Source organism: Oreochromis aureus, linkage group 7, assembly GCF_013358895.1.
Source record: "Oreochromis aureus strain Israel breed Guangdong linkage group 7, ZZ_aureus, whole genome shotgun sequence".
Taxonomy (NCBI): Eukaryota; Metazoa; Chordata; class Actinopteri; order Cichliformes; family Cichlidae; genus Oreochromis; species Oreochromis aureus.
The window spans coordinates 51,881,819-51,907,726 of record NC_052948.1 but is presented as its reverse complement, the minus strand read 5'-3'; the positions used below and the strand labels follow the sequence as shown (position 1 = coordinate 51,907,726).

Below are 25,908 nucleotides of genomic sequence, written 5' to 3'. Positions count from 1 at the left end.
ATAACATACTGTTCTTGCAGGAACAAGACAATATGAATATGCAGCTGAACCAGTATCTCTGGAAAAAATGTTCACTTGTTGGCTTTAAAGATAAAGGTCATTTTTTTTTTCTTGAATTTTTGTCCAATTTGTCTTTTTATAAACAAGTTCTAATAGTGTCAGACACCAAGGACTTTATACAACGGAGGAGATGTGAGGCATCTAATATTTAAGGCTTTTTCGAACAGCAATGTAAAACTGTGTACTTTTATTGAAAAACATTACATCAGGCTGTAGTCTTCCATTCTTTTACTTTGCATGGTATCGTGAAAATAGAAACTGTGATTCATTAGTAGGATTTAGACTGTGATAAAGGTTGTTTCAGGTGGATGACTGCTTATGTCAGTAATACTATAATGTCTTGGGCATTTGGTACAGGGTTCACGTGGTTATAAAGACCGGTTCTGCAAACATTTTTTAATTGTCTAATATCTGGTGGGCAGAATAGTTCTGCCCAGATAAAGTTGGACATTAATTGCTTGAACCTGAAATAAAAAGCAGCAGATAAAATAAACCACAGATATGTGTATATGAATGTACACAAAAGGTTTATTAATCTCTTTGGGATGGGCATAATGAGGCTGCTGCAATTATAGCAAGGATTATGGCCCAGTCTGGTTTCACAGCAGCACCACCTACATGACTAAAAAGCCTTCAAAAGGTTGTTGGTGATGTCTGCAGCTGAGCTGGAAAGCTGCAGCTGCAAATTGTGTGTACAGCAACCAAGCGCAAAAAAAAGATGCTGAAAAGCATGCAAACATTGTCAGGTCTATATACATATATAGGGCCTCAGATGTACATCAACTCCTAGATACATGCATGCACCTGCAGTTTCCCTGTTTTGTGTTTCTGGAACAAGTCCACTGTTGACAAATCCCTAATCTGTGAAGCACAATTTAAACAAATAATATTCTGAAGAGGAACTAAAAAGGATTAAAACTTTCACCCATATTCCTTCTTCCAGTATTGCTTCGTTATTTCATTTGTGCTTTGTGAAAGTTCAGTGTTTTGATAAGGGCAGTCGCCACACCCCAACGTTGAACAACGCACAAAGACTGGGAGGAGTCAATGCAGACAGATGATATAATGCTGCATTTCTCTGCTTAAATTACAAGAAGACATTAGTTATACCTTGTGTTATGCTACATATTTGATTTTAAAGCTCCACCCTTGAGTTCAATGGTCAATATCCATTTTTTACATTCACCCACATTCGCCTACATCTTTAGTTATTTTGAAAAGTAAATAACTTTTTTTATGATTTGGTAAGTTTCAATACTTGTCTCCTGTCAGCTTTAAACTGAGAATGAAAGAATTGTCCCTGAATTGAAACGAATGAGCTCTTCTTTTTCTATTCCAAATAGTATTCTTCTTTTTAAAAAAAAAAAAAAAAAAACTCTTGTAAATACTTACTTCTTTGAAAATATTTATGTTAAGCATATTCTGAATCATATCCACCACCTGCTATTGATCATTTTATTATTTTCGGACTTACTTTAATACTCCCACAAACTAAATAGAGGCCTGAGGGAGTTATTTTTTGTCAACTCAACCGGTTTAGACTACTTAGCCATATTTCACAACACCAAATATAAAATGGTGTGTTGAAATAGTATTTGAAAACCCTCCAAAAATCTCTGCCCTTCACTTATGTAGGAATACTGAAAAAAATAATGAAAGGGACACTTTTTATTCAGAGTACAGCATCGAGGCAGTTCAACTTCTGGAACACAGATCTGGTCAGTTAAGTAACACAGGGGGTTGTTAATCAGTTTCAGTTGCTTTGGTGTTAATGAAATTCACAACAGGTGCGCTAGAGGGGCAACAATGAGACCGTTCCCAAAAGCCGGAATGGTTTTACAGATGGTGGTCACTGATGTTTTTTTCCTCTTAATCTTTTCAAACTGTTTTTTTTAGTAGTTTTGCATTTGGCTAGGGTCAGTGGACGCTACAGAGGTTGCACAGGTAGTCCAACTCCTCCAAGATGCCACATCAATGTGTGGTATTACAAGTTTTGTAAGAGAGTTGGACAAGGACTGTAGAGGGTACTTAACCCATCTGCTCCCTTGTGCAAGAAGGAACAGGATGAGCTCTGTCAGAGCTACAAAATGATCTGATGAGCAGGACAGTGGTGTGAATCTCTGTGACAAAACAATCACAAACAGACTTCATGAGGGTGGCCTGAGAGCCCCCTTCCTCCGGACAGTAATTGTCTGGAGATTCTCTGGCTTTGCAAGCATTTTTTTTAAATGTCTAATATCTCCAGACAGAGTTGGATATTAATTACTTAAACCTGAAATTAAAAAGCAGCAGACAAAACAAACCACAGAAATTAATGTACACAAAAGGTTTATTCATCTCTTTGGGATGGGCATAATGAGGGTGCTGCAATCAGAGGCACGCACAGACCTTATTTCAAGATTAAATCCTTGAAGCCATTGTCAGTCCTTTTGTTGGGCAATGGGTCCTGGTTTCTTACTGGTGCACGACAATGAGGGTGAGGGAATTTACACAGCTGACTAGTCCCCACACTCATCTGGCCTAAATCCAGCAGAACACATCTGGGACACTATGTTTCGGCCCATCTGACGCTGCCACGTTACACCTCAGACTATCCAGGAGCTCAATGATGTCCTGGACAGACATGGGAGGAGATCCCCTGGGACACCATCGTCTTCTCATTAGGAGCATGCCCAAACATTATCTGACATGCACACAAGCACGTGGGGGCCAGAAAAACTACTGAATACCATTTTGAGTTGCTGCAATGAAATTTCTGCAAAACAGACTAGCCTGCTGCATCATTTTTTATTTTATTTTTGTGATAATTTTGATTTCCTTCAAAAGATGTGGCATCCTTATCCTAACACATTACCTATTGGGGATCAGTAAAGATATCCAGCATGATTCGCCCCACACCACCACCATTTTTTGTCTTTGTTTTTTTTTTAACTTTAACTTATTAATTTAGTTTCTTTAACTTTTTTGAGCAGTGTATTATCGTTCACTGAGCTTTTTATATATTATAATATGATCTGCAATAATTTCCACTGGTTTCCTCATTATTCTACCAATATGTGAAGCGTTTGACAGGAGTACACGGTTTTTGGGCGCATGCTGAAGAGCAAGTTGAACCAGTTTGGCGATAGAAATCTCAGCACGAAGACGTTAGAGTAAACACCCCCACTGCTAGTTTCTCACATTGTCACACAGACACTGGAGATAAGTTCATGACTGACACGACAAGAGAGCAGCAGCAGCGATCTTTGTTTGTTTCAAATCATCCGGAGAAAGTACAAACCACTGTATTAGAGTAGTAGCAGACAGCTTTTTCTCTGGTCTAATCGGGCAATGAAATAACCTTACCTATCCTTGTTCTCTCAATGGAAACACAGGTGAGTAACAGCATTTCTGATAGAATCCTAAAAATAGTCACCCTGTAACTGCATTTACTTATGATCATCAAAAAACTGTTTAAAAAGTATGAGGTGTTCATCATATTTCACACAAATAACACAAGTAACAAATGTTTAGTCATGATGCACAGCATAAAATAATTCTCCTTTTAACTGCATTCCCAGGTACAAGTGAACATGGCACACAATGAATTCAAAGAGCGACCCAAAGAACTGGTGGAGGAGATCACAGAGGAACAATTTCTCAAAGAACTCTACCTTTTTATGAAGAAGAGAGATACACCAATAGAAAGGATCCCACATCTGGGCTTCAAACAAAGTAAATATTATTTATTTCAAATTTCAGCACATTTGGATTCACAGTTTAAGGATGTGTTAATTCACAATTTTTTAATGTGGGGAAAAATTATGTATGAACACTTTAGAAAGTATAATTATAAAATATTCTCATTAGAAATATTATTCCTTTTTCAAAAATGAAATGTTTTGATGGTGAACCTACCAATAAATCAGTAGTATCGATAAGAGTAAAAGAAACAATTTGCATCTCTTTGCTAATTTCTTTAAATGCTATGAAGAACATATTCTTCTTGCTTCTTCATTCTGTTTCATGCTGTTGAATCAAGTTTTAAATGCTATCAGCTTCAGCTCTGAGAAACTGTGATATGTAGTTCTCAGTTATTTAATTATTTGAGAAAGTAATTTTTTAAAAATGGTTTCTAGTGAAATTAATATTCCTAAATTTGCACGGTCGAGTTTTAACATGTATGTCTCTCCATTTTTTCAGTTGATTTATTTGTGATGTTCAAAACTGTCAATGACTTGGGCGGCTACCACCAGGTAATGATCTAATAATCTCATTATTATGAGAATGATTATGATAATGACGGTTATTATTATAATTATTATTAAAAGTATTAGTATTAGTAAGAGTAGTATTAGTATTATTGTTATAGTAGTAATAGTTGTAGTAGTAAGTTAGTATTTCTGATATGAAAGGTCTTTTTAATTAAGCTTGCAGTAAAAAATACTATTACTAAGATGTCAAAACTCACAGTCACACTAATGCTACTTTCATGCCATTCATAGTCAGATGAAAGACATTGTTGTGGCTGATGATTAATTAACAGGCAGACAGTCTAGGAAGGTGCATTGCCAATTATCTTAAGATATGTATGCTGAAATATGTGATACTGATTGCGTTCCACACAGCATAAACAAACATTACATTTTGAGGTTTTTTTGTATTGCTCTAGGTGACTGCTCAGCAATTGTGGAAACAAGTTTACAATACACTTGGTGGAAACCCTCGAAGTACAAGTGCAGCCACCTGCACCCGCAGACACTATGAGAAGTAAGTTCATATTACGCCCATCCATCCGTCTGGCTGTGAATGGGAATTATATTGTCTTTATCTGATCCAATTTTTTTTATTTGTGTAGGCTGCTGCTGCCCTATGAATGCCACGTGAAAGGCATATCCATCAGGTCCATGCTGCCTCATCATCAGCCAAAGCCATTCCACTTTGTTGCCGGCTACAGTAAAGAAGAAGACGACGGTGACCAGAGACCAGCGAAACGCAGGCTGGTATCCGTACCAGTCTATCAGGTTGGTATTGTTTTTTTTTACTGACATTCACACAAAAAATATTATAATATTATATTAAATTATATTAAGTGAAAAATGATTCTATATTGAACAATTTACTCTTGTGGCTATTTAGAGAACCTGTCATTGTTAGTTTAAAATTTTATCTTTAAAACACAATAAATAAATCATTACATTAAAGGAAAGTTATGTTTTGTTTTGTTTTTTTGAAGAATGGGCAACATAGAAAGTTACCACCTTCATAGATTGTACTGAAAGTATGTAACAGGAGCCAAAGCCTTGTTAAAGCAAAGATATAAAGAAATTAACAACTATCAGGCTAACAGTAACACTATGTAAAGTTTATCAAGCAGCAATGAGAGTGGAATTACTTTCTTCTGTAGCCCCATAACTACTCTTCAAACACCTGATGAACCATTTGTGTTTCTTCAACAGAACCTTCATAACCTCCAGACAGACCGACATGGAAATCTCTTCCCTCTGTCTCTCCACTACCCTCCCTACTATCACTCAAGCCATAATGTTCTGCCCCCGTATATCCCTGTGCCCCCCTCAATATTGGCCACACAACACCCCCCTGCTCCCAAGCCCCAATTTCCTTACAGTCAGCCTTGTCTAAACTCAACAGAGAGGGTGAAGGAACCATTAGAGCACTTGCGTTACCTGGCAGAGCGGTACAAGACCACATCCGGGCTGGCTGAGCCCCTGAACCTCAGCGTTAAAGCATCACCCCAGGACATCAGCAACAACCCTGTTTCATCATTTGCTCCACCTTCAGCCAGCAAGAACCCAAAGTTTTTGAACAAACCATCCACACTATACGCCCATCATCATACCGGGACCCTGACAAATGAAGGCTCTGAGACACAAGATGGCGAGTCAAGTGATGGAGTTGCACCCTCTCCTTATACCATGAAAGCACAGGATGAACAAGTCGTTGATGTCAGTGTTACAGCACCCTCAAGCAGTCCCGTATATGACTCTGCTCTGCCACTGGGAACAAAGGCTGCTGCAGTGGCACCAAAACCCTGCTCTCCAAACACAGACCTTGCAGTCATGCCAAAAGAAGAGACAAAAGTGATTCCACAAGTGATGGGGCTCAATCTTAGTCAAATACTGCCCAGTCTCCCTCAAGAGAAGGATGGAAAAATGGAAATTGAGATACCCCTGTCAGTGTTTCATAAATTGCTCAAGATGTGCGAGTCCTCAACAATGATGCATGAAAGTAAGGCTCCTCAGCCTACTCAGGAAGGACACCCTACAGAAAGGAATTGGCCCAACACAAACACTTTCCCTACCAACCTGTCATTTCACACGAATCCCCAACGCCACAGTTCTGCTGAAGATCTAACCTTCAGAAATGTGCCAAACCTCACTCGCAACAATAAAAGCCAAAACCAATTCATGAGCTACAAGTTTTTGGCTTCAGGTGGCATTTTGAAAAATGCAGTCAGCCAGGATGTCTTGTCAACTGATCAGCAGGATATTAATAAGTCATACAACTCCAAGTCGCCCAGTTTCTGGGAAGCCCATAAGAGAGAGACCCAGTCATCCCCCATTGAAGTGGAAAGCGACTCTAGTCCCCCCAGGACTCAGCAAGACTTTGCTTATAAATTCTACTCAGACGTCCAGGGAGGGAAGCAGCAGACGAAGACGGAGTCTTCAGCTATGCTCACGGTCAATTCCAGCTCTGCTCCTCTCATTCAGCTCACCACTGAAGAAGTCATGAAGCTGAAAAAAATCATCTCAAGCTCATTGTGAAGGCCAGTTAAGACAATACCACAAGCACACCAACACCATGTCAAAGCTGACTCAAGCTCATGTACATACTGTATCATATTACAGCTCTATATTTTGCATATACTTCAGCTTTATTGCCAATCAATTTGTATCAGCTGAACACAAAAAAGGAATACAAGCAATCCTTCAAATCATTAAGCAGAGCTTGATTTAAAGATAATCTGCACTATTTTTGTGTGTTCTGCACTGAAATATTGATTGCATTTAACACTTCAGTCTCATTGTTGTGCAATCCTGTTTAAAGCACATGAAGAAAAATTTTCTATTTGTTGATAGAGTTTTTATTTTTATTTTTTTTTACACCAGTTATATTGTGAAATGAAACTGTTGAAAGAATAAATTCTTTTTGTAAACCTTTCCCAACTGGAGAAACAGTTTTATTTTGGAAGATCTGTAACTGTAACGCTGTGCTTTCAGATGGAAGAGATGAGAGGAGAATTACTCCCATTAAATATAAACATTTTTCCTTACTAGCTAAATGTCTACACATTTACATGTAGTGAACACTATTTTATTCTTCCTTTTTGTGAACCATTTCTCTTAATCCTCTTTTTTCAGTTGTTTTTAAAGCAAGACGCTATGCCTGAACTTTCCTATTCAAATGTTAGATTTACTTGTTCTTTTTTTAATCAACATTTTGCATAGTTGCAGTAGAATAACAGGCATATATTCACTTTAGTGAAAAGAAGATACGTCAGTCGTCCTTTAGTGACCATTGTTTTTATTTGTCATACCTGAATGTTACATAAGCAGCTTACTATCTATTTTTATTTGTATTTATGTAATTACTACTCTTTGATTGAAAACAACATATGGAATTTTAAGGTGTGACAGCCACATTGAAAAAGAAGGGACACTCCCACTGCAGTAGACGTTAATTTATTACGTGCAAATTGCTAATTAACATCACAAAGTCCTACAAAATCTATTATGATCCCATTTTCTTTTTGAATAGTGCTTTAAACCATTAACAGTGGGAACAATAGTGAGTAGATCAAAGTTGATCCTACTGTTTCCTGGGTTTGTTTTGTTTTTTCTTTTTATTTCCCCTAAATGCATTTTTGACATTTCAAAAAGCTTGAAAAAAACACTACAAACCAACAATGCCTGTGACATGTTCAGACAGGCATTTGACTGTAACTACACAGCACAGTATTGCTTAACTGGGGCCTCTGTATGGGTAGTCAAAGTTATAATCATATAATAGTCATGTGCTGTCTTTCCATTTATCCATTTTCTTCCGCTTATCCAGGGTCAGAGCTTAGCCCAGCTGTCACAGGGCAAGAGGCAGAGTACACCCTGGACAGGTTGATCAAAAATAGCGTAAAAATCAGTTGACAGGTTTACTAGCCCAGGAAACCCTCAGGCCTAACGTAATTTAGTGCTTCCGTGTTACACATAATCTATTTAAAGAGCGGAATGCAGTGTGCTTCACATCCTCAAACGTGCGCACTGGCATCAAGTCAAACTACTACAAACCTAAGTTATCGGAAAAGTTCACTTTCGGATGAATAATTTATAAGGAAATTTGTAATAATAAAAATAAAGCACACAATGTATTTTTTAGTTTTACATTTACAAATTGTTTAAAAGTCTTTTATAATAACATACAGAGCTCAACAAATGTATTAGACCACCATCCAGTGTAAAGTTAATGTCATAATTATTGCCATAAATTAAATTGATCAAAATAATGTCTTATCTCTAATTGTTGTCCACCAGTATGCTCAAGCTCTTAAATCAAAATTATATTTTTTAAGAATGAAATGTAATCTGTCATCCATGAATTTTCAAGTTTCTTTTTTCACAAAACAAGGCGAAAACAAAATACTAAAACATAATACTTAAGATAAGATTTTAGCAATTCCTAATTGTGACGTGAGGCCTCGAAGAATTCTGTGCATCCTTGATATCTCCGGGTACCAGATTAGATTAGATTAGTGCTAATTACTTATTGCATTCTCACACGTCCTCTTTACCAGTAAGGCATGCCCAGTGACGAACTTCTGAGAAACCTGTCAATGATTCCTACCCGAATTCTCCATAAATATGCTTTTTCTGGCTCCACAGGATGTTGACTGGAAGTGTAAAGTTTTATATGCTTCCAAGAGGTGTGGCCAAAACAAGCATAACATCAATGAAACTATTTGTAGACAATGCAAGGAGTGCTCTTGATTTACAGTAAAAAGATTTTCTTCCTTGAGTCTTGTCTTATGACTCAGTAGAAATATGGGAGACTGCTTCTGTTTTGTTCTTTAATAGCATAATGTTATGGTCAATCCACGTTGGCGTAACTAAAATTTAAAGCATGTGTTGCTGTGTAACAATGAAACCAGGCGAAAATATAAATGCACATGTTGCTGCACGTGGTACATAAAATAGCGACACGTGATTTTCTCCAACTGGGTTCCTAATAAATGGATGTTTTCATGTTTAGCACAGTAACTAAACTTAAGGGGTCAAGGTAAATGGAATCAAAATTACAACTCCAAATGAAATCTGATTATATTGCCTCCACTCCAAAAATTGCTAACCATTGTTGTTGGACAAACAGTTTGGATCCATTCAGGAGTAGCATGAAAAAAGTAAGCACAGTCGAGTAATTCTGGTGACCTTCCAAATCATGAAAGACCACCAATTATCAACTCCTTGACCGGCCATGGTAACCAGAAATGGACAGCTGAGGAGTGTGTGTCACATTTTCCCAGTGTATCCTTGGCAGGGTGATCAATAACTGTAAAAAAAAAAAAAGGGGACAACACAAAAAAAGAATAAATCAAAGAATCAAAGAAAACAAAACAGTGGCTTAAAATCTTATTAAATAAATCTTATCTTTACTGGGTAATATAGATGTCTGTAGATGAAAATCATCCTCCCTTTCCCTCACCCATTAACATTCCCATTATCTATAAAAGCATCACACCCTCTTGGCAGTTGAAGTTATTTCAGCAAATGGGCCTCAAAACCAGAACTCCAACTGTGAGTTTCTTATCTGATGATCTGTTGGTATGAGGATATGGTTGCTTTACTTACAAGAATAAGCGTATGTTATTTGCTAGATTACTGTCACAAGGATGTCAGTTTGTCTGTTTTCCAGGTAAGTCCAAGTGTTTTTTTTTTTTGTTGTTTTTTGTGTGTTTCTGTTTGTCTGTTCTTTTTACTTCCGCCAAGACAGTTACATTTTTGATATAGTTTGCATGCATGTCATTCTGTTTGCAAGCACAATACCTCGAAAAGCTTTGAAAGAATTCCGATCAAACTGATCAAACTTTAAAGGGGTGCAGAGTGGGGTCAGGTTAACGAGCCATTAAAATTTGCATTACATCCACCGAGTTCTACAAGGTTAACTTGTTGTGTATTGTTAACGCAATGCACAAATTTGCACACAAATCGCTGAAGTTGTATATTTGTGTTATTCTGATCGCGATGCAGTGCAGGTCTTTAAAGTTGTACATTTTGATGAAAAATGACAACAGCTTTTCATATTAAAAAGAACATGGGCTACTTTTTGAGTATAGTTCATAAATTTTACATTTGTTACGTACATTACAGTAACAGGTTATCACCGTTTAAAAACGTAACAAATTGAGTTCATGTTCCTGAATATCTATTTTTCTGGAAAACATAAACTTGCTTAAAGGCTTTTCTCATTTAATATGAGTTACGATTCTATTAAACAATGAAATGAATGTTACACATGTACGATAGACACAAAATAAATAAATAAAAATAATAATAATAAAGTATATTAAAATGGGTTTCAGTGGTGCAAAGTGTTATTTTGTATTTTTGTTTTTCTTTGTATTTTGTGTTTTGTTATTAAAGAATAAATCTACCTTATACATATATGAGCTAACTGATTAAACTGTTATGCAACCTCACTAGGTGCAGAACTTTGCAGAATTTGTCTTTGGCCATTGAAAGGACTCAAGCCCAAAATTTTATTACTTTTTGAGACATTATTTCTCCCTGCCAAACATTTTTCTCTTAAGACAAAGTTGGAAAACTGTCAGGTAGTTTCATATATGTAACTATTCTCTAACCCGCAGCTATGCACAGCATGTTTATGCATGCGGTGTAACAGTCTGACTCATTAGTGGTATTCTGTTAAAAGAAACACTGTTGAACCACGAACACAAAGTATCTGAAAACTAAACAAAGCCATCACTGTGAAAGTCTGTCTAGTCATCTTCTCTGCTTCTTACCTCACATATATCAACTATCAAACTGTAAAACCTGTTCTCTGAGATATGTTTTGACTGATCTCTGGCCTCTCTCTGTGCACAAATCACCACACTCCTGAACACAGTATGTTGCTTTTGACAAGGTGTATTATGTGCATACTTGAACTTGTAACTTTTATTTGCTAAGATCAGCTAGTGTTTGAAAAACACTGTCCAGATTACAAAAGAGAATGCTTGTATGACTTTAAGAGGTATTCATCTTGCTTAACTGTGACCTGCATTTCTGTGTCTCCTGCTGATCTCGATGAGCGCATGAAAGACACAATTGTAACCACTGGATTTGTGCACGCTTGTATATATGTACTTTTGCTGTAAACTTCAGTACAGAATGAAAATCACACCTTTCACTTTAATTATTCTTTAATTATTCTTATTCTTAAATCCAAGACAGTTGCCAATCAGATATTGTTGTCCAGATTGACTCAGTTTAATATCTCCAGTCAGGCTCTTCAGTGATACAGGGGTTCCTCAAGGATCTGTTCTTGGGCCCTTATTGTTCTCTCTTTTTATCAATAACTTACCTGAAGTCTGTCCAAATATATTTGCTCAAATGTATGCGGATGATGCAGTTATATATACGCAAGTAAATAGTGTCCAGCAGGTGGCAAAAGATCTTACAGCTGCTTTAGCATTAATGCATAGCTGGCTGGAGGACTCATGCCTAATGTTGAACACCTCAAAAACTGTCTGCATGTATTTTTCAAAACGCCCCTTAAACTTGAAGCAGTCAAACATATTCCTGGATGGAGTAGAGCTTGAATTAGCTCCAGAATTTAAATATCTTGGGGTCATTCTAGACCCAACATTATCCTTCAAGAGTCACATAAATAAAGTGTCCCAGGTACTTAAATTTAATAATCGAAATTTTAATCATATACGTAATAATTTAAATATGAATGTTGCAAAAACTTACTTTTACTCAATGATCATCTCTCATATGGACTATTGTTTGACATCCTGGTCACTTGCTTGTCCAACAACACTTAAAACTACTGAAAACATTTATAAAAGAAGTTTAAAACTACTTGACAAAAAACCAACTTCCCACCACCACTGTCATGTGTTAAAAAAAATAAATTACTGAACTTCAATAACTTAGTGAAACTTAAAAAAGTGTGTTTAATATATAAAGTCTTACACTCCCTTGCTCCACCACCACTAAAGCAGTTCATTAGGCATAAAGAAAGCTCAGACAGGACCACTCGAGCTACAATCCGAGGAGACTTGTTTATACCCCACAGACGGACAGCATTTGGGCAGAACGTCCTTTCTGTCAAGGGTGGCCATCAGTGGAACAGTCTTCCTCAACCCATTAGAGAATGCTCTACATGCAATTTGTTTAAGGCAAAGGTTAAAAACTGGTTATGGACAAATCAAGTGTGTGATCATGTATAAGTTGTATAGTTTTAATGTTTTATTTGGGGTGTATGTGTAAGTTTGGTGATGGAGTTTTTATTATGAATGAATGATGAATTTTTATGAATTATTATGTCTATTTTTTTTATGTTTAAGGACAACAGATGGAAATTAGCCCTTGGCTATAATCTGGTATGTTTACATTCATGTAATTTTTTTTTACATTTATGTTCATTAACATGCACTGTCCTAAATAAATCAATTAAATCCTCCCAGGAGCAGACATCCCAGCAAATTCACCACAATGTCAGACTGTGCAATGCTCAGAACGCAAGAGCTACATCTCAGGCTCTACAGGCCTCAGTTGGGATTTTAACTGTTTAAGTTAATGACAGTACAGTGAGACAAAGACATGTTTGGAAGATTTGCCAGAAGAAACTTACTTCTCATGCATTGCATTTAAACAAAGTGCTGGAACAATGTCTTTTAGACAGATGAGAGAGAAAAAGACAATTGTGACCTAATATACACAACTTTGTGCATGCATTATATATGACAGAGAATAAACTTGACTCACAAATAGGCTTAATGTGCAACTTGTGACTGTACGGTTCCGCTTACAGTCACAAGTTGCGGTGCTCACAGTAATTATTCTTACAACTCAAAGAGTTTAAGATAATCAAGACAGCTCTACATTATATGGGCCAGATGTCAGGCATATTAGGTATACTGTAGCCACATCTAGCCCACAAAATATACCTAAGTCATGGGCCTTGCCTACGGAAAACTTGCCAGGGTCATAATGAATAATAATTGCAAAGTGTAATGTTTCATTGCTTGTAGTTACAAGGTAAGCTGTGCTGGAATGTCATAATAAAACAAGTGATTATGCGTGTGGTGGTGAGCATTAGGAGTGGATTTACTATTTAACAGGACTAAAGAGAAAGCAAATCCTGCTGGCAAATACATGCAGGTGTATTTGACATGCTTTTAAAAAAACTGCACCCACATTGGTGTAGAAAACCTACCTTTCCTTGTAGTATGTAGAGAGCAAAGAGCGCATATCAGTATTTAAATCTGGAACCTCAGTTTGCTTTCTGGGCGAGGAGGGTGTTGCTGAAAATATTGAGGAAAGAAAGAAAGAATAGAAGGAGTAGAAGAAACAATCAGTTTTTCAGTTGTAAAACTCCAGATTGATTATCTTAAACAACTCAATTTCTTACTGGAGACGTTTCAAACTGATTAGCAGTTAACTAGGAGGAACTAAAAGACTCTTTTCCTCAACAGCATTTTTTTCCTTTTAGAGTCATTTTCTTTCCTTGTGACTTATTTTAGCAATAGAGACGTTTCGAACTAGTTTCGAAAAGAACATTTTGTTATTTAAACACACCCGGTGCTTCATTTATAACATGTTGTCATTCCGTCTGACTGACATGTTAGTCAGAAGGTGTCTGAGATAATGCGGCTATTCACGTCAACAGTATCAGATTTGTTCTTTTGTGTCATTGTTCCGTAGTGTTATTTGTCTCTTAGATCCTGCTATTTACTCAAACTCGTTTGTCAAGGTCTTACTCCAGCTTTTTACAGGTGAAGAATGTCTGAATTCCTGTTATGGAGAGACAAGCATGTATGCAGACAAAGACGAAAAAACTGTGTTCCCTAGTCTACAGCACATTTCCCTTCTGATTAGGGGAGATAGTGTTTCCCTGGTAATTCCACATGATCTGTAAATCACTTAAAAATGATTAGGTTTACACAGGTTGTGTAGTCTCATCGGTCATTATCCAGTTTTAAATGGATCCCACTCTTTCTACTTCAGGCAGCCGTGTGATCCATCTAAATATATGTGAGTATATTAAAGATAGATGTAATCTCACAATCTGTAAAATGAAGCCAAAGCAAGTCTCTCAAACATGCACGCTTTCTAATTACCAGCAAGGGCGACTCCTCTGGTTGCAAAAAAGAGATGAATGTATAGATTTCTGTGTAAATGATTCTCTTCTTCTTACTTGATTTAAATACATTAACACCTTTTATAGTTACAGTCTTATTCAATAAAGTATGATGATTTTCGAACTCCCAAAAAGTTGATTCTGTTCATCTGGACGTAGCATTTTCAAGTGGGAGAAACGTTTCATCACTCATCCAAGTGACTTCTTCAGTCTCAGCTGGCTGCAGGTTTCCCCAACCTTATAAACAGTACATCGCACAATTGAAACCAGCACCACTGAATGAACAATGGGCTGGGAGGTTAGTTCCTTGATCATTAATATACAAATTAACATGACCATTGATCAGCAACTACTGATCAAAGTAAAGTGATCAAAGACCATTGATCAATGGCCATGAGTACCATTCACAGAGACGTCGCTAAGTCAAGATGAACAGAATCAACCCTTTGGGATTTACTTACCTGGATGATTGAGCATGCATCAAGACATCGTTTTGTAAAGTAGAGTGACATTTGAGAGTTAAATGATAAAGCAGGATATGATCTGTCTAAGGCTATGTCCACACGTACACGGGTATTTTTGAAAACGGAGATTTTCCATTTTTAGTTTTAAAAAAGAATCCTGTCCACATGTAAACATCAAAAATGAAGGAAAACGCTGCCAGGAACATGCCAAAGCAACAGGTGGCGATATATTCCTAACTGTGTAGAAATGTTGGACAATCAGAAGTCTAGAAGCCTGGGTGGCAAAGAGTAAACAAAGATGGCGCATAGAAGCAAAACTGAGTCCTGTGTGTGGGAGGACAGTAACTGTGTGTGTATATGTAAGCATTTAAACACTGCAGAGAGTAAAATTAACAGTAACAGTACTTTATCTAAGTCTGCCATTGTAGAAATTCATTTCACCGAAACAATAACGTGGCGCACAGTGTGACGTCAAAAAAGGCGCATGCCTTTGACGCTTCGTTTTCTCCGTTTTCCTCGTCCACACATAAACGCAAAAACCGAGTTTTCGAAAATATCCACCCTGGCAGGAGTTTTTAAAAATCTCTGTTTTCAGTGACCGAAAACACCGTTTACGTGTGGACGAAAGGTGCAAACGCATATAAAAATCTGTGTTTTCAAAAATACCCGGGTACGTGTGGACGTAGCCTAAATCATTGAATCCAGGTGTTCCAATCACTTCCACGGCCACAAGTGTATAAACTCAAGCGCCTCGGCATGCAGACTGCTTCTGGGTGGGTCTCAGGAGCTCAGTGAATTCCAGCGTAGTACCATGACGGTTTGCTAGCTGTGCAGCAAATTCCGCAGCAAACTGTTAGTGCTAATATAACAAAGTTGAATAGACTGGGAAGATAGCAACTCAGCCACAAGGCAGTAGATCATGTCAAATAGAAAGTGGGGTCAGCAGATGCTGAGGCTCATAGTGAACAGACTGTTCTACAGAGCTCCAAACTCATGTGGCCTTGCCAGGAGAACCCTACTTGTGTGACTGCATTGTGCCAAGTGTAAAATTTGGTGGAGGGGCGATTATATTGTGGGGCTGTTTTTCAGGAGTTGGGCTCGACCTCTTAGTTCCAGAGAAAGGAACTTTCATTGCTTCACCATACCAAGACATTTGGACAACTTCATGCACCCAACTTTGTGGGAGCAGTTTGGGGATGGCCCCTTCTTGTTCCAACATGACTGCGCACCAGTGCACAAAGCAAGGTTATAGCTGGAAAGGGGTGGACTCATATTATATTAAACCCTATAGATTAAGAATCACGTTCATATGCATGTAATGACAGACAAGTGAATGCTTTTGACAATATAGTCTAAGTGTTATGTGACAGGGGCATTTGGCTTGGGCTGAGCTACTAAGCTTATTTGTTTTGCATCACTCTTATGCAACATCATTGTTTTTTAACCTCAACCCTCTGAACATGCTCTTCACAAATAGTAGCAAACCAAAGTCAGGAATAGATAAGATTGGAGTGGATCCTCAACTCTAGCAACAAAAATATTGACGCTAGCGATATTAAGAGACAAATATTTCACTTGCAAGTTGCCAATAAACCAAACGTTGGTAAGTAACAGTGCATACTTAATTTATACGTCAGGTGTGTAGAAATGTAAGTCTAAATGCTTATGTAGCTCAGCATCTGGAGGATGTGCAACCAGGCAACACCATCTCATGCTACTGCTAAGTTCCTCTTATGCCATGTGGTCAACAAAATTCAGTAAATGTAGCTTTCATCTATTTTTGATACTTGCAGATTGAGTCAAAGTGAAAAAGTCTATTTTAAAGTCAATTTGAAGTAAACAATGATAAAAATTAAAGCTGTCAGATGTAGAAATTAAAGTCAGTTACTTTTGTGGTTGTTGTTTAACCAGGAAGTGAAACACTTGAGAATAAGACTTTCCTTGGCCAAGTTAGGCAAACCAAATAACTGGTAAGATAGTTTAAGGTTTTAGTTGAACAGCGTTTCTGGGGCTGTGGCATAAGCAGGTATCACTCGGTCATCGCTCATGTTACTCTACCTATTTCATGGTATAGAGATCCCTGCTTCATCGTTATTGATTTCCTGGAGCTCGGCATTTGTATCTTCATGAGGTTGTCACAGCACTGTTTCCAATGGCCTGCAAAAATAATAATAAAAGTATTCCAATTATCAAGCAGATGAATAGAAAAAATTCAATCCAAAATTGACATCAGCAATTATCTTGTCAAATTATTTTGAAACTAGCTGGCAAGCATGTTTGGTATTGCCCTGAGTGGGTGTTTCAGTATTGACCAATATTAAACCACATTCACACTGTACAGTAATTTCAATATTCTTGAGCACGGAAAGACATTCCCACCTGATGACACAGTCTTGATTTACCTGCTGGACAAGAGGCAGGGCTGACTAAAACCACTGAAAAAACAAAAACTCTCAAAACTGGATGGCATCATGAATCGAGCTTATTTAATCTGCACTCACATTTGGCTTGTGTGCACACTGTTTGTATGCAGTTAGAATTAAACAAGCTTATGCTTCTTTTCCCTTTTTAACATGTTATTTATGTTCACGATTGTTTCATTTTCTTTATGTATTGCTTTAATAGATCTAATATGTAATTTAATCACAACAGATTCTTAGAAAATCTGAATGCAGGAATGACGAAATAACAGCCACTTATTTTCACATCTCAGTATACATTTTGCATTTTATAAAGACCAATGTGCTAATGAAAATTCAGCAAATGTACAAGGTGCTTTGCCGTTGCATCTTTTTTTGCATGTTGCAGCCCAAGGGACGGTTCTCTGAATACTTTCTTTCAAAAATCGATAAAATTTATAAATAAATCAAAACTGACAGATCACTGACAAACAAGGACTCCCTTGTTAACACTGACAAATTACGCAATGTCACATTCTCCTACTCACAATATCACTGTAGAAATATGTTCTGCAGTTGCCTTATTAAAAGAAGATTCCAATGAAGATTAACAGTAATAGCCCAGAGGTATGTAGATTCTATTTTTATTTAGAGACACACCTTCTTTTTTGTACAATCGTGATTTCTCCATGCATGACCTTTCCGAAGAAAGACAAACAGGAGTCTCCCTGTGTATGTGGGATTAGTAAAATAAATATGCTGATGACCCTCCCTGCTTGGTTAATCTGGGAACAAGGCCACACGGACACCTCTAGAAAACAACCCGGGTGACTCTAGGCCTCGTCATTTAATCCAATTAAGCCCTAGACACATCTCATGGAAAATCACCTGATCGCGTGTGGAGTTCAATGCAACACCTCTGTTTGGGCTCTTAATCATAATTGTAGAACAATTTAGCTGTCTTTTCAGTATAAGTATAGGTTATTGAGTGTACATAGATGCCAGTCGAAAATGAAACAACAGAACAAAGTATTTGAACTGTTGACTACCTCCTCTGTCTACTGGTGTGTGAAAGAGTCACATACCAAATGGTCTATAAACTTGGCTAACGCACTCACTTTACACGCGAACAAAATCCTTTCAGTTCAGAACCAGGAAGAGATACAAGATAAACAGGAGGGTTATGTCAAGAAGGGCATTTGGTGTAAAATTTGTCTCGATTCATTGTGGGGACCCGTTGGGAAATACGGGCGTAATCCATTTAACATCTCACGATGTGCAATATTACAAATACACATCAGCTGATCTGTTGATTTTCTATAATGTCACCAGCAGCATTGGGGATACAGGTGGAATGATATATTGATGCAGTAGATAACCCTTACATTCGTCCCCGTATATAGATAAATATTGCATTTTTTCCATGTTTGCCAGATGAGAAACAGACCGAAACACCTTATCAGATTTCAGTTCAACATTTGAGAGATTTTTTGTCTGTAACACAAAGTACAAAAACTGTCACGCAAGTTTATCTGATTCTATGAACAGCATTGATGAATGCAAAGTGTAGTTATTAGCATGTTATATAGAATAATGATATATATATAATATGTAGCCTCCATCCGTTCATAAGAATGGAAACTGAGTTTGATTCAATTTCACTTTGTTTTTCTAGCTCTATTGTATTAAAAGACAGGTGTGACTGTAACTATGCTAATCTGTATTTTTTTTGTCAGTCATGCAAAGAAATATCTAATGGTGGCATACCGAATGTGCTGCTTATTTACAGTTTGAATCTGCCCACTGATACAGCAAACCTTGTAATGTTTTAGTTAACCACCAACTTACTCTCAGCAGCTTCTGTGAGCTTTCATTAACTATACAGAAGACCAGGTGTAGTTTTTTATTTTTATTTTAAAGAAGCCATAGTGATCTTAAATACAGGAACAACTTTAGAAAGGAGCAAGTCAGGGAACTAGTATAGATCACTGGATTGAGAAGGTGTCCCATACACTGTAAGGCGAATGCAGAGGCCTGGCTTTGCCTTGAAGCAGCCATTTAGTTTTTCTCCCAGCTTTCCCAGAGCTTTCTTTTCACCATTGTTCTTTCAAAATAAAGGCTAAAACTCTAAAAACTAAAGCCCTAACCCCAACCCAAAATAAGAATGAAGTTAGAATGAAGCTAAATATGAGCTGGTACTTGATTTCTATGGTGCTACTTTCTGATTTGATTTTTTTTCTGTGCTCCTGGAACCTTATCAAAAACAAGATCATGCATCTTGAAGTAATACTTCTACGTTTTGGCAAAGGCCTACTAGGGTACTAGGTATGAAAACCAACGACATTCTCCGTAATCAGGGCTCAACATGATACTGCAAACAACTACCAACTATCTTATGTATGCAGAAGGAAAAAAGTGGGGAAAACAACTACCATGGCTCCGCCCAGAGACAATAAAAGTAAAGGAATTCCATATCATCACTTTTTCCGAACATCCGACTGAAACCAGACGTTTTTACGGCCGAGATAGACGTGAATGCTAATAAACTGATTGTGATACGAGGTTATGTCACCTACCAGTTGCACCTTCTTTGTTTAATGCCATCTTTTTGTTTTTAATCTCCTTATGTTTCAAGAAAGCATCATAAAAATTCCAAAGTTGCAACAGAACAACAAATCGTGTGATCAGTTTCGGATGTCTATGGGCTCGCGAACTGTGCTGCACGTGTGCTTTTTGGTGCATGCACATCTCCAAAACGTTTCATTAAAATCATCCTGCAAGTTTGATATCGTATTTTGTGGATTATGCAAGCTTGGCAGAAGTGTGAACTTTCTTTGTTCAAAGAGTGTTCACACTTGTTGGTTTAGTTCTGTGCACACCCTGTTCTTGTATAAACGTACTCATAATTTCGTTGAAGTAAAAACCGGACAGACAAAACTTCCCTGTGACGTCTCCCTTGCAAATCCAGCCTCATTCTGTGTAAAGATAGTGTAAGAAGTTCTGCTAGTAGATAATGACAGGGATTTGACTGTCAGTGCTTGTAAAGCTCAAAGAATTTAAAAAACAAACAAGCAAAAAAAAAAACAAAGAGTTCATTCAGGCCTCACTCATGCTATAGATGTGCTGACAGAGGGCCTTCCTCCAGCGCTGTGTGTCTTCAAGCATGTATGTGGTAAGCATGTAAGTTATGTCCTCCCCTTGATGTTCTGTATTGATGTAAATATTCTGGCAGTTGGCAGGATCTCTGTCAGACAAACAGACAACGGTATCCTGGGAGGAAAAACAAACAATAAGTTTTGATTTTATTATGAAAAAGTACAAAACGAGAGCTTTCCTGGAGGTATGCAAAAAACTGGGACACTGCAGGTAGCCTCAATGCTATAGCTGATCTACTGAAATACCTTTGTATTACCCAAATGGCGTCATCGCAGGCAATAAACTGCTCATCACTGCATGCATACTGCATGAAAAAGCTGAATGGTCATTGTTAACTAATAAAAACAAAATTCCATTGTATGTTTCCATGATGCTCACCTGCAAAACCTGCCAACAAACAGCTGCTCTGCACATACCCACAACATGAAGTCACCATTTAACTGTATCACATGGTAAAACTGAGCTCCTCAAAAACGAGGCTCCCTGAAAATCTTGCAACTAAAATCTCACACTTAAAGAGAAAAACTATACTCAAGTGTTTGCAGTTCTCATTTTCTTAAGTTTCTTAAGTTCTTAACTTTCTCTGTCTTGTGGCGAGTCTATCCTTCTATCTCAGTGTTGTTCCCTGCCTAAACAGAAAAGGTTGCATTTAAAAATGTGCCTGTCTGTGATTATTATTGGCTTTATAAAGGTAGAAATAAGAGGGGATTCAAGGAGATTTTTTTATCTCTAGCTTTGACATACATCACTGTTTTATTAATTAGAGCTATTAGAATATAATTTTTAAAAAACTGTTTTGAACTATGTGAAATATTTCAGTCTCCTCACCCTTACAACACTTTTCCTCTCCACTAAATAATTCATCAGTGCACTCTAGTGGCCTTGGCGTGTAATTATAATCAACACTGACAAAATGCTAAATGAATAACTTTCTTTATTCATCAGACTTTGCTTGTTTAGAACCAACCTTTCTGATTGGAATCTCAAGCAAGGGATTGTCCTGAGACTCCAGGTCTTCTTGACTTTGATAACAGAGAAGGGCTTGCCTCTTGAGGACACCATAGACAGTTTCAGGATAATTACAGTCCTCTTCTGAGCTGAGCTGAGCAACAGCAGTGAGAAAAGTCATAATGTGAACAATAATGATAAATGACTGAAAAAATAACAATTTTGAACAATAATAAAAAAAAATTGTCACCTTGATTTTGATTTGGCCACTTATCACTGGCTGAATCATGCACAGAGGCTGAGCAACTAAGCAACAGCACATACTTCCATACAAAGGCAACCAGAATGGATTATCCTCTGGCAAAACATTAAAAAGGATTAAGAATTTTAAAAAGATTCTTTTTTTATGTATATTTAGATTTCAAGGAGGAGACAGGAGATTAGAGGAGAGGACAGGAGACTCACCTGTTGCTGAAAGTGATAAATCGTGTGTCTTGAAACCTTCCCGGACATGTTCAATTCTCAGGGTTGTGTGAGCCAACAGGTTGTACTTAGGTCCCCTTCAGAAAGAAAGAACTTTGCACAATCATTCTTGGTTTTGTTGCTTTTTTCCAAGAAACACCATAAAATGTTTCCTTGTAGTGCTATGCTCACAGTGTCAACATGTCGGGTGATAATGCTGGTGGCACGCTTCCAGATCTTACATCTCCTCCACTGGAAATGGATCCGCAAACAGCTGCAGACTCGAATGCAGCACGGATCTTTTTCCCAGAGGAGCATCCCAAAGAGCCCCCTAGACGGCTCACTCTCCAGGATCCTATGGCCCCAGGGGAGAATTCATCGACCACGCAACTGCTGTACAGCTCAACACGAAGCTGAAACCCTGGACTTACCTCGCTGCTGCTCACACAGAGAAGATGCATCTACTTTTTTTTTCAACAAAAGCTTGCAAATGTCTTTTTAAGGCTTAAAACTTAGCTTTCAAACTCAAATAAAAAAAACAGTAAAAAACAGACTTACAATATTATAGTGTTTTCAAAACAGATGTCAGTCAAAGTCCTGTCTACCATCACCAGGTCAGTGTCATGGATCTCTGTGCCACACTGGATCAGGCAGAACACTGCACAGCGATGTAGTTCTACAAGTAAGGAGAACTTTAGGTAAATTAAAGTTGAAAAACAATTGTTATATATTGGGAATGAAGAATCTTTTGTGTGTTTGTGTGTGTTTAGCCAGTACATAGGGATTTAGTGCACATAGTGAAAATCACATGCCCTCTTTTTTTTTTATATTTTGACTTACCTCCTTTGTTTTTGAAGTACTCTGAGTCTTTCCACATGAGGGGGATTCGCAGGTCTAGAGAGTGCACACCATGGTGTTAGAAATGTAAAAGCCTAGTTGAAATACTTTTAGAAATCTTTTGAAACGCACCTGAAAGTGCTACTTTTCCTGTACATGGCACCAGATCATCAGATGGCCTGCAGTAAATTACGTAGTATGTCAATCAACCACTCAGAATGAGGTTAGGTTTGGGTTTGGGGTCAAATTAAAGAATTAGCTTGCCTGAACTCTAACTGCTACTAAGCGGCATGGATTTTTGCACAAATGTGATTTTTTTCTATTCTATGATAAAAGTGTATGTCATCTTTCTCAATCTATAATTCACTTATCTGACCTGCATCCCACACTTTGTAGGATTTGTACTTTCCTCATCCTCTGTAGTTGGCTGAGCAAGGCCAGAATGCGGGCATTGCAAGTTAGGAGGCTCTTGGAGGCCTCCAGGGCCTGCTCTCTTTGGGAACATGCTGCCAGTAGCTTGCAAGTTCCTTCACGCATGCGTACCTCCCTCTCAATGTGCTGAAGCACCGCAGTATCCTGCCACAGATTTGTGTAAAAGAAAAGACAATGACATCAGAATACAAAGGTCCAAAACATTGCATTTTTATTTACACTATCTAGATCTTACATCATTTTTGCTTTTGTGCTATTGTCAGCCCAGTAACTTTAATGTCGCTGGCTTTAATTACCAGCTGTTACATAAGAGCTCAGAAGATGTTGGTGCATCACTTTAATCCTTGGATATAGTTCAGGCATCAGACACCAAAGGATAAACTGATTTCAGGTGAGCTGAAAGCAGTGCCAAGGTACTTGTTAAAGGTTTGTGTTAACAAGGACGTTTTTGAGAAGTCTAAATATATTAGTGTGTCTCAAGCACAAAGTCCATGTGCAGCGGATTTAATTCCTTAAAGGAATTCTTGCACCATCCACTTGAAAGCAGATTTCCTAATGAGCTTTTCTCTGTTTGAGAGTACTGGTTGTTTTTTACTCAACAATATGGGCATTACAATGTAAAGATGCAAAGTGAGTGAGTAGACACACATCAGGTAGCTTGACTATCAACAGTAAATTTCCAATCATTATGCACTTATTGCTGTTAACTATCCAACCTGTTTGACAAAGAGCTCTTATTCACACTCCTCTGAAGTGATTAACAAGTCATCATTTGAGGTGAAGTACAGCTTTAGCGATCAGAGGACTGTTGCATAATTCAGTCATGTTTTCTGAGCCTAAGCCTTGTTGGTATGTGTAATTCACTATGAACAGAGCTCAAATAATTAAACAAACTCTAGTTTTGCAGTTGTTTTTCTCCCAGATCTAGAAATATGTTTTAGTAAATTAATTTTTCTTTCACATACAGTACTGTGCAAAAGTGTGCATGGAAAATGGGAAATAGGTTAAGCAATGTATTGAAACTTGCAAACATTAATTGAAATATATTATAAAGGCAAAATCATAGTTTGTGTAATTCTATTGAGCTTGAAAGTCAGTATTTGGTATGACCACATTTACCCTTCATCACAGCCTCAGTTTTCTTAGACAAGCTTTCTTGTAATGTCTTTAAGTAGTCTTCAGAAATAGCTCTCCAGGCTTCTTAATGGACATTCAAAGCTTTTCTTTGGATGTGGGCTTCCTTTTGCTCTGTTCTGTATCAAGATGATCCCACACTGCTTCACTGATCTTGAGGTCTGGGTTCGGGGGAAGCCAATCCATGACTGACAGCATATCACTATTTGTTTTTGTCCAGTTATGCTTTCACTGCATTGGCAATGTGTTCTCAATCCGACATTTTGATAAATGAAGCCTTTTTACAGATGGCTGCAGAAACTCACCGTTGTACATCTGTCCTGACTTCATCCATAAGCATTTGAACTAAAAATGTCAATAAAAATGTCAATGTCACAGCCAAGTTCTTGTGCTGTTTGGCATAGCTAGGGCTTTTCTTCCTGTATTCTCTTCCTTAAGAATTTCTGATTCTGATTCTTCATTTCTGATGAAGCTTCAGTGAACATTAGAAGGATCACCTGAAGGGCCAGATGCATGTCTCAGGTCCCGTGTCAAGTCTTTGCTGCATTTTATTCCCCCTTTCCTAATGAAATGGCTTATGCTGTAGATAGTTTTTAGGACTTCTTCTTTTATGCTCAGCTGGTCCAGTTTCCTCAATTTTTTTGAGGTCACACTGGACACCATGCTAGCTAAATAGCGTTGGCGATCGGATTTGTTTTGCAACAAGGTGCTAAAAATACCATTTAAAATTGTTTTTTTGATAAGATTTCTGTTATGCATGGACATCATCCCTTAACAAACACAGTACTTCTCTGAAAAAGGTCAGGTACAAGGACTGGACTGTAGTGGGGTAAAACAAAAAGGCAGCCAATGTTCTCCAACAGCCTGGAGAACTATTGCTCAAGACCACTTTAAAAAATTCAAACAAAGATGGCTCATAAGAAGCAATATATTTTAAAAAAAAAAGAAAAAAAAAGACTTCTGCTCATTACTGAATAGATTTCTACTGTCTTCAAGGAACTGATGGAAATGACATTTACAGATCTATTAATGTAACGATTAAGGTTACATTTAACACCTAGATTGTTAGATGTCATCAAAAGTAAGGTATCAAATCACTATTTACATGAATCTAAAAGTAAGCCAATATTTTAAATAATATGCTTTTACTAACCTGTGTATTATTATTCATCTTCCTTGTGTGCAGGAAGGATTGTTCCACCCACCGCTGAGTCAGGAAGTACACTGAGCAAACTGGATAATCTCACAGCTGAGTGAAACAGTGTTAAGAGTGGACCTGCAGACGGAGCAGTCAGTTGCTCAACAGAGAGATCAAAACAGTCTTAAGCCTCCCTACAAGAGGTTGCAGCATGAGGGATTAAAGTCTCAAACGTTTCAGTCTTTTATTCCATCAGCTCCAGCATAAGTACCACGAATGCCTAAATATAGAGCAATTCAAACACAGGTAAACCATAAAATATAAGATAACCAACTATTCTTCACAACAACAATAAACAAGGGAACATTGTAAATATGCATCCAGTGTCCAAAACTGCATGACATTTTTGCTAACCTGTTATAGATAATCATGAAATTAATAGAAACAATCAAAATTTAAAAAAAAACATGGCTTGTCAATTAAATACATTTTCATGCTACTTTGTGGCCAACTAGGAAGAATT

At 37.6% G+C, this 25,908-nt stretch overlaps 2 protein-coding genes across 2 annotated transcripts; one reads left to right on the top strand and one right to left on the bottom strand.

Moving 5' to 3' along the window:
* Positions 1 to 3,232: 3,232 nt before the first annotated feature.
* arid6 (AT-rich interaction domain 6) lies at positions 3,233 to 7,336 on the top strand. The gene is made up of 6 exons (XM_031734681.2): positions 3,233 to 3,434; positions 3,621 to 3,774; positions 4,243 to 4,295; positions 4,712 to 4,809; positions 4,898 to 5,063; positions 5,499 to 7,336. The coding sequence occupies exons 1-6, from the start codon at positions 3,423 to 3,425 to the stop codon at positions 6,822 to 6,824; spliced, it is 1,809 nt and encodes a 602-aa protein (XP_031590541.1). The 5' UTR covers positions 3,233 to 3,422; the 3' UTR covers positions 6,825 to 7,336.
* An 811-nt stretch (positions 7,337 to 8,147) lies between these two features.
* LOC116316029 (rhotekin-like) lies at positions 8,148 to 25,439 on the bottom strand. Its single transcript, XM_039615719.1, has 13 exons — positions 25,401 to 25,439; positions 23,058 to 23,257; positions 22,814 to 22,860; positions 22,685 to 22,738; positions 22,403 to 22,520; positions 22,037 to 22,282; positions 21,848 to 21,942; positions 21,633 to 21,739; positions 21,402 to 21,536; positions 20,386 to 20,548; positions 16,938 to 17,036; positions 13,492 to 13,579; positions 8,148 to 9,597 (listed from the first exon to the last, which is right to left on the bottom strand). Exons 1-13 carry the CDS (start codon positions 25,416 to 25,418, stop codon positions 9,591 to 9,593), a joined length of 1,377 nt encoding a protein of 458 aa, XP_039471653.1. The 5' UTR covers positions 25,419 to 25,439; the 3' UTR covers positions 8,148 to 9,590.
* Positions 25,440 to 25,908: the final 469 nt, after the last annotated feature.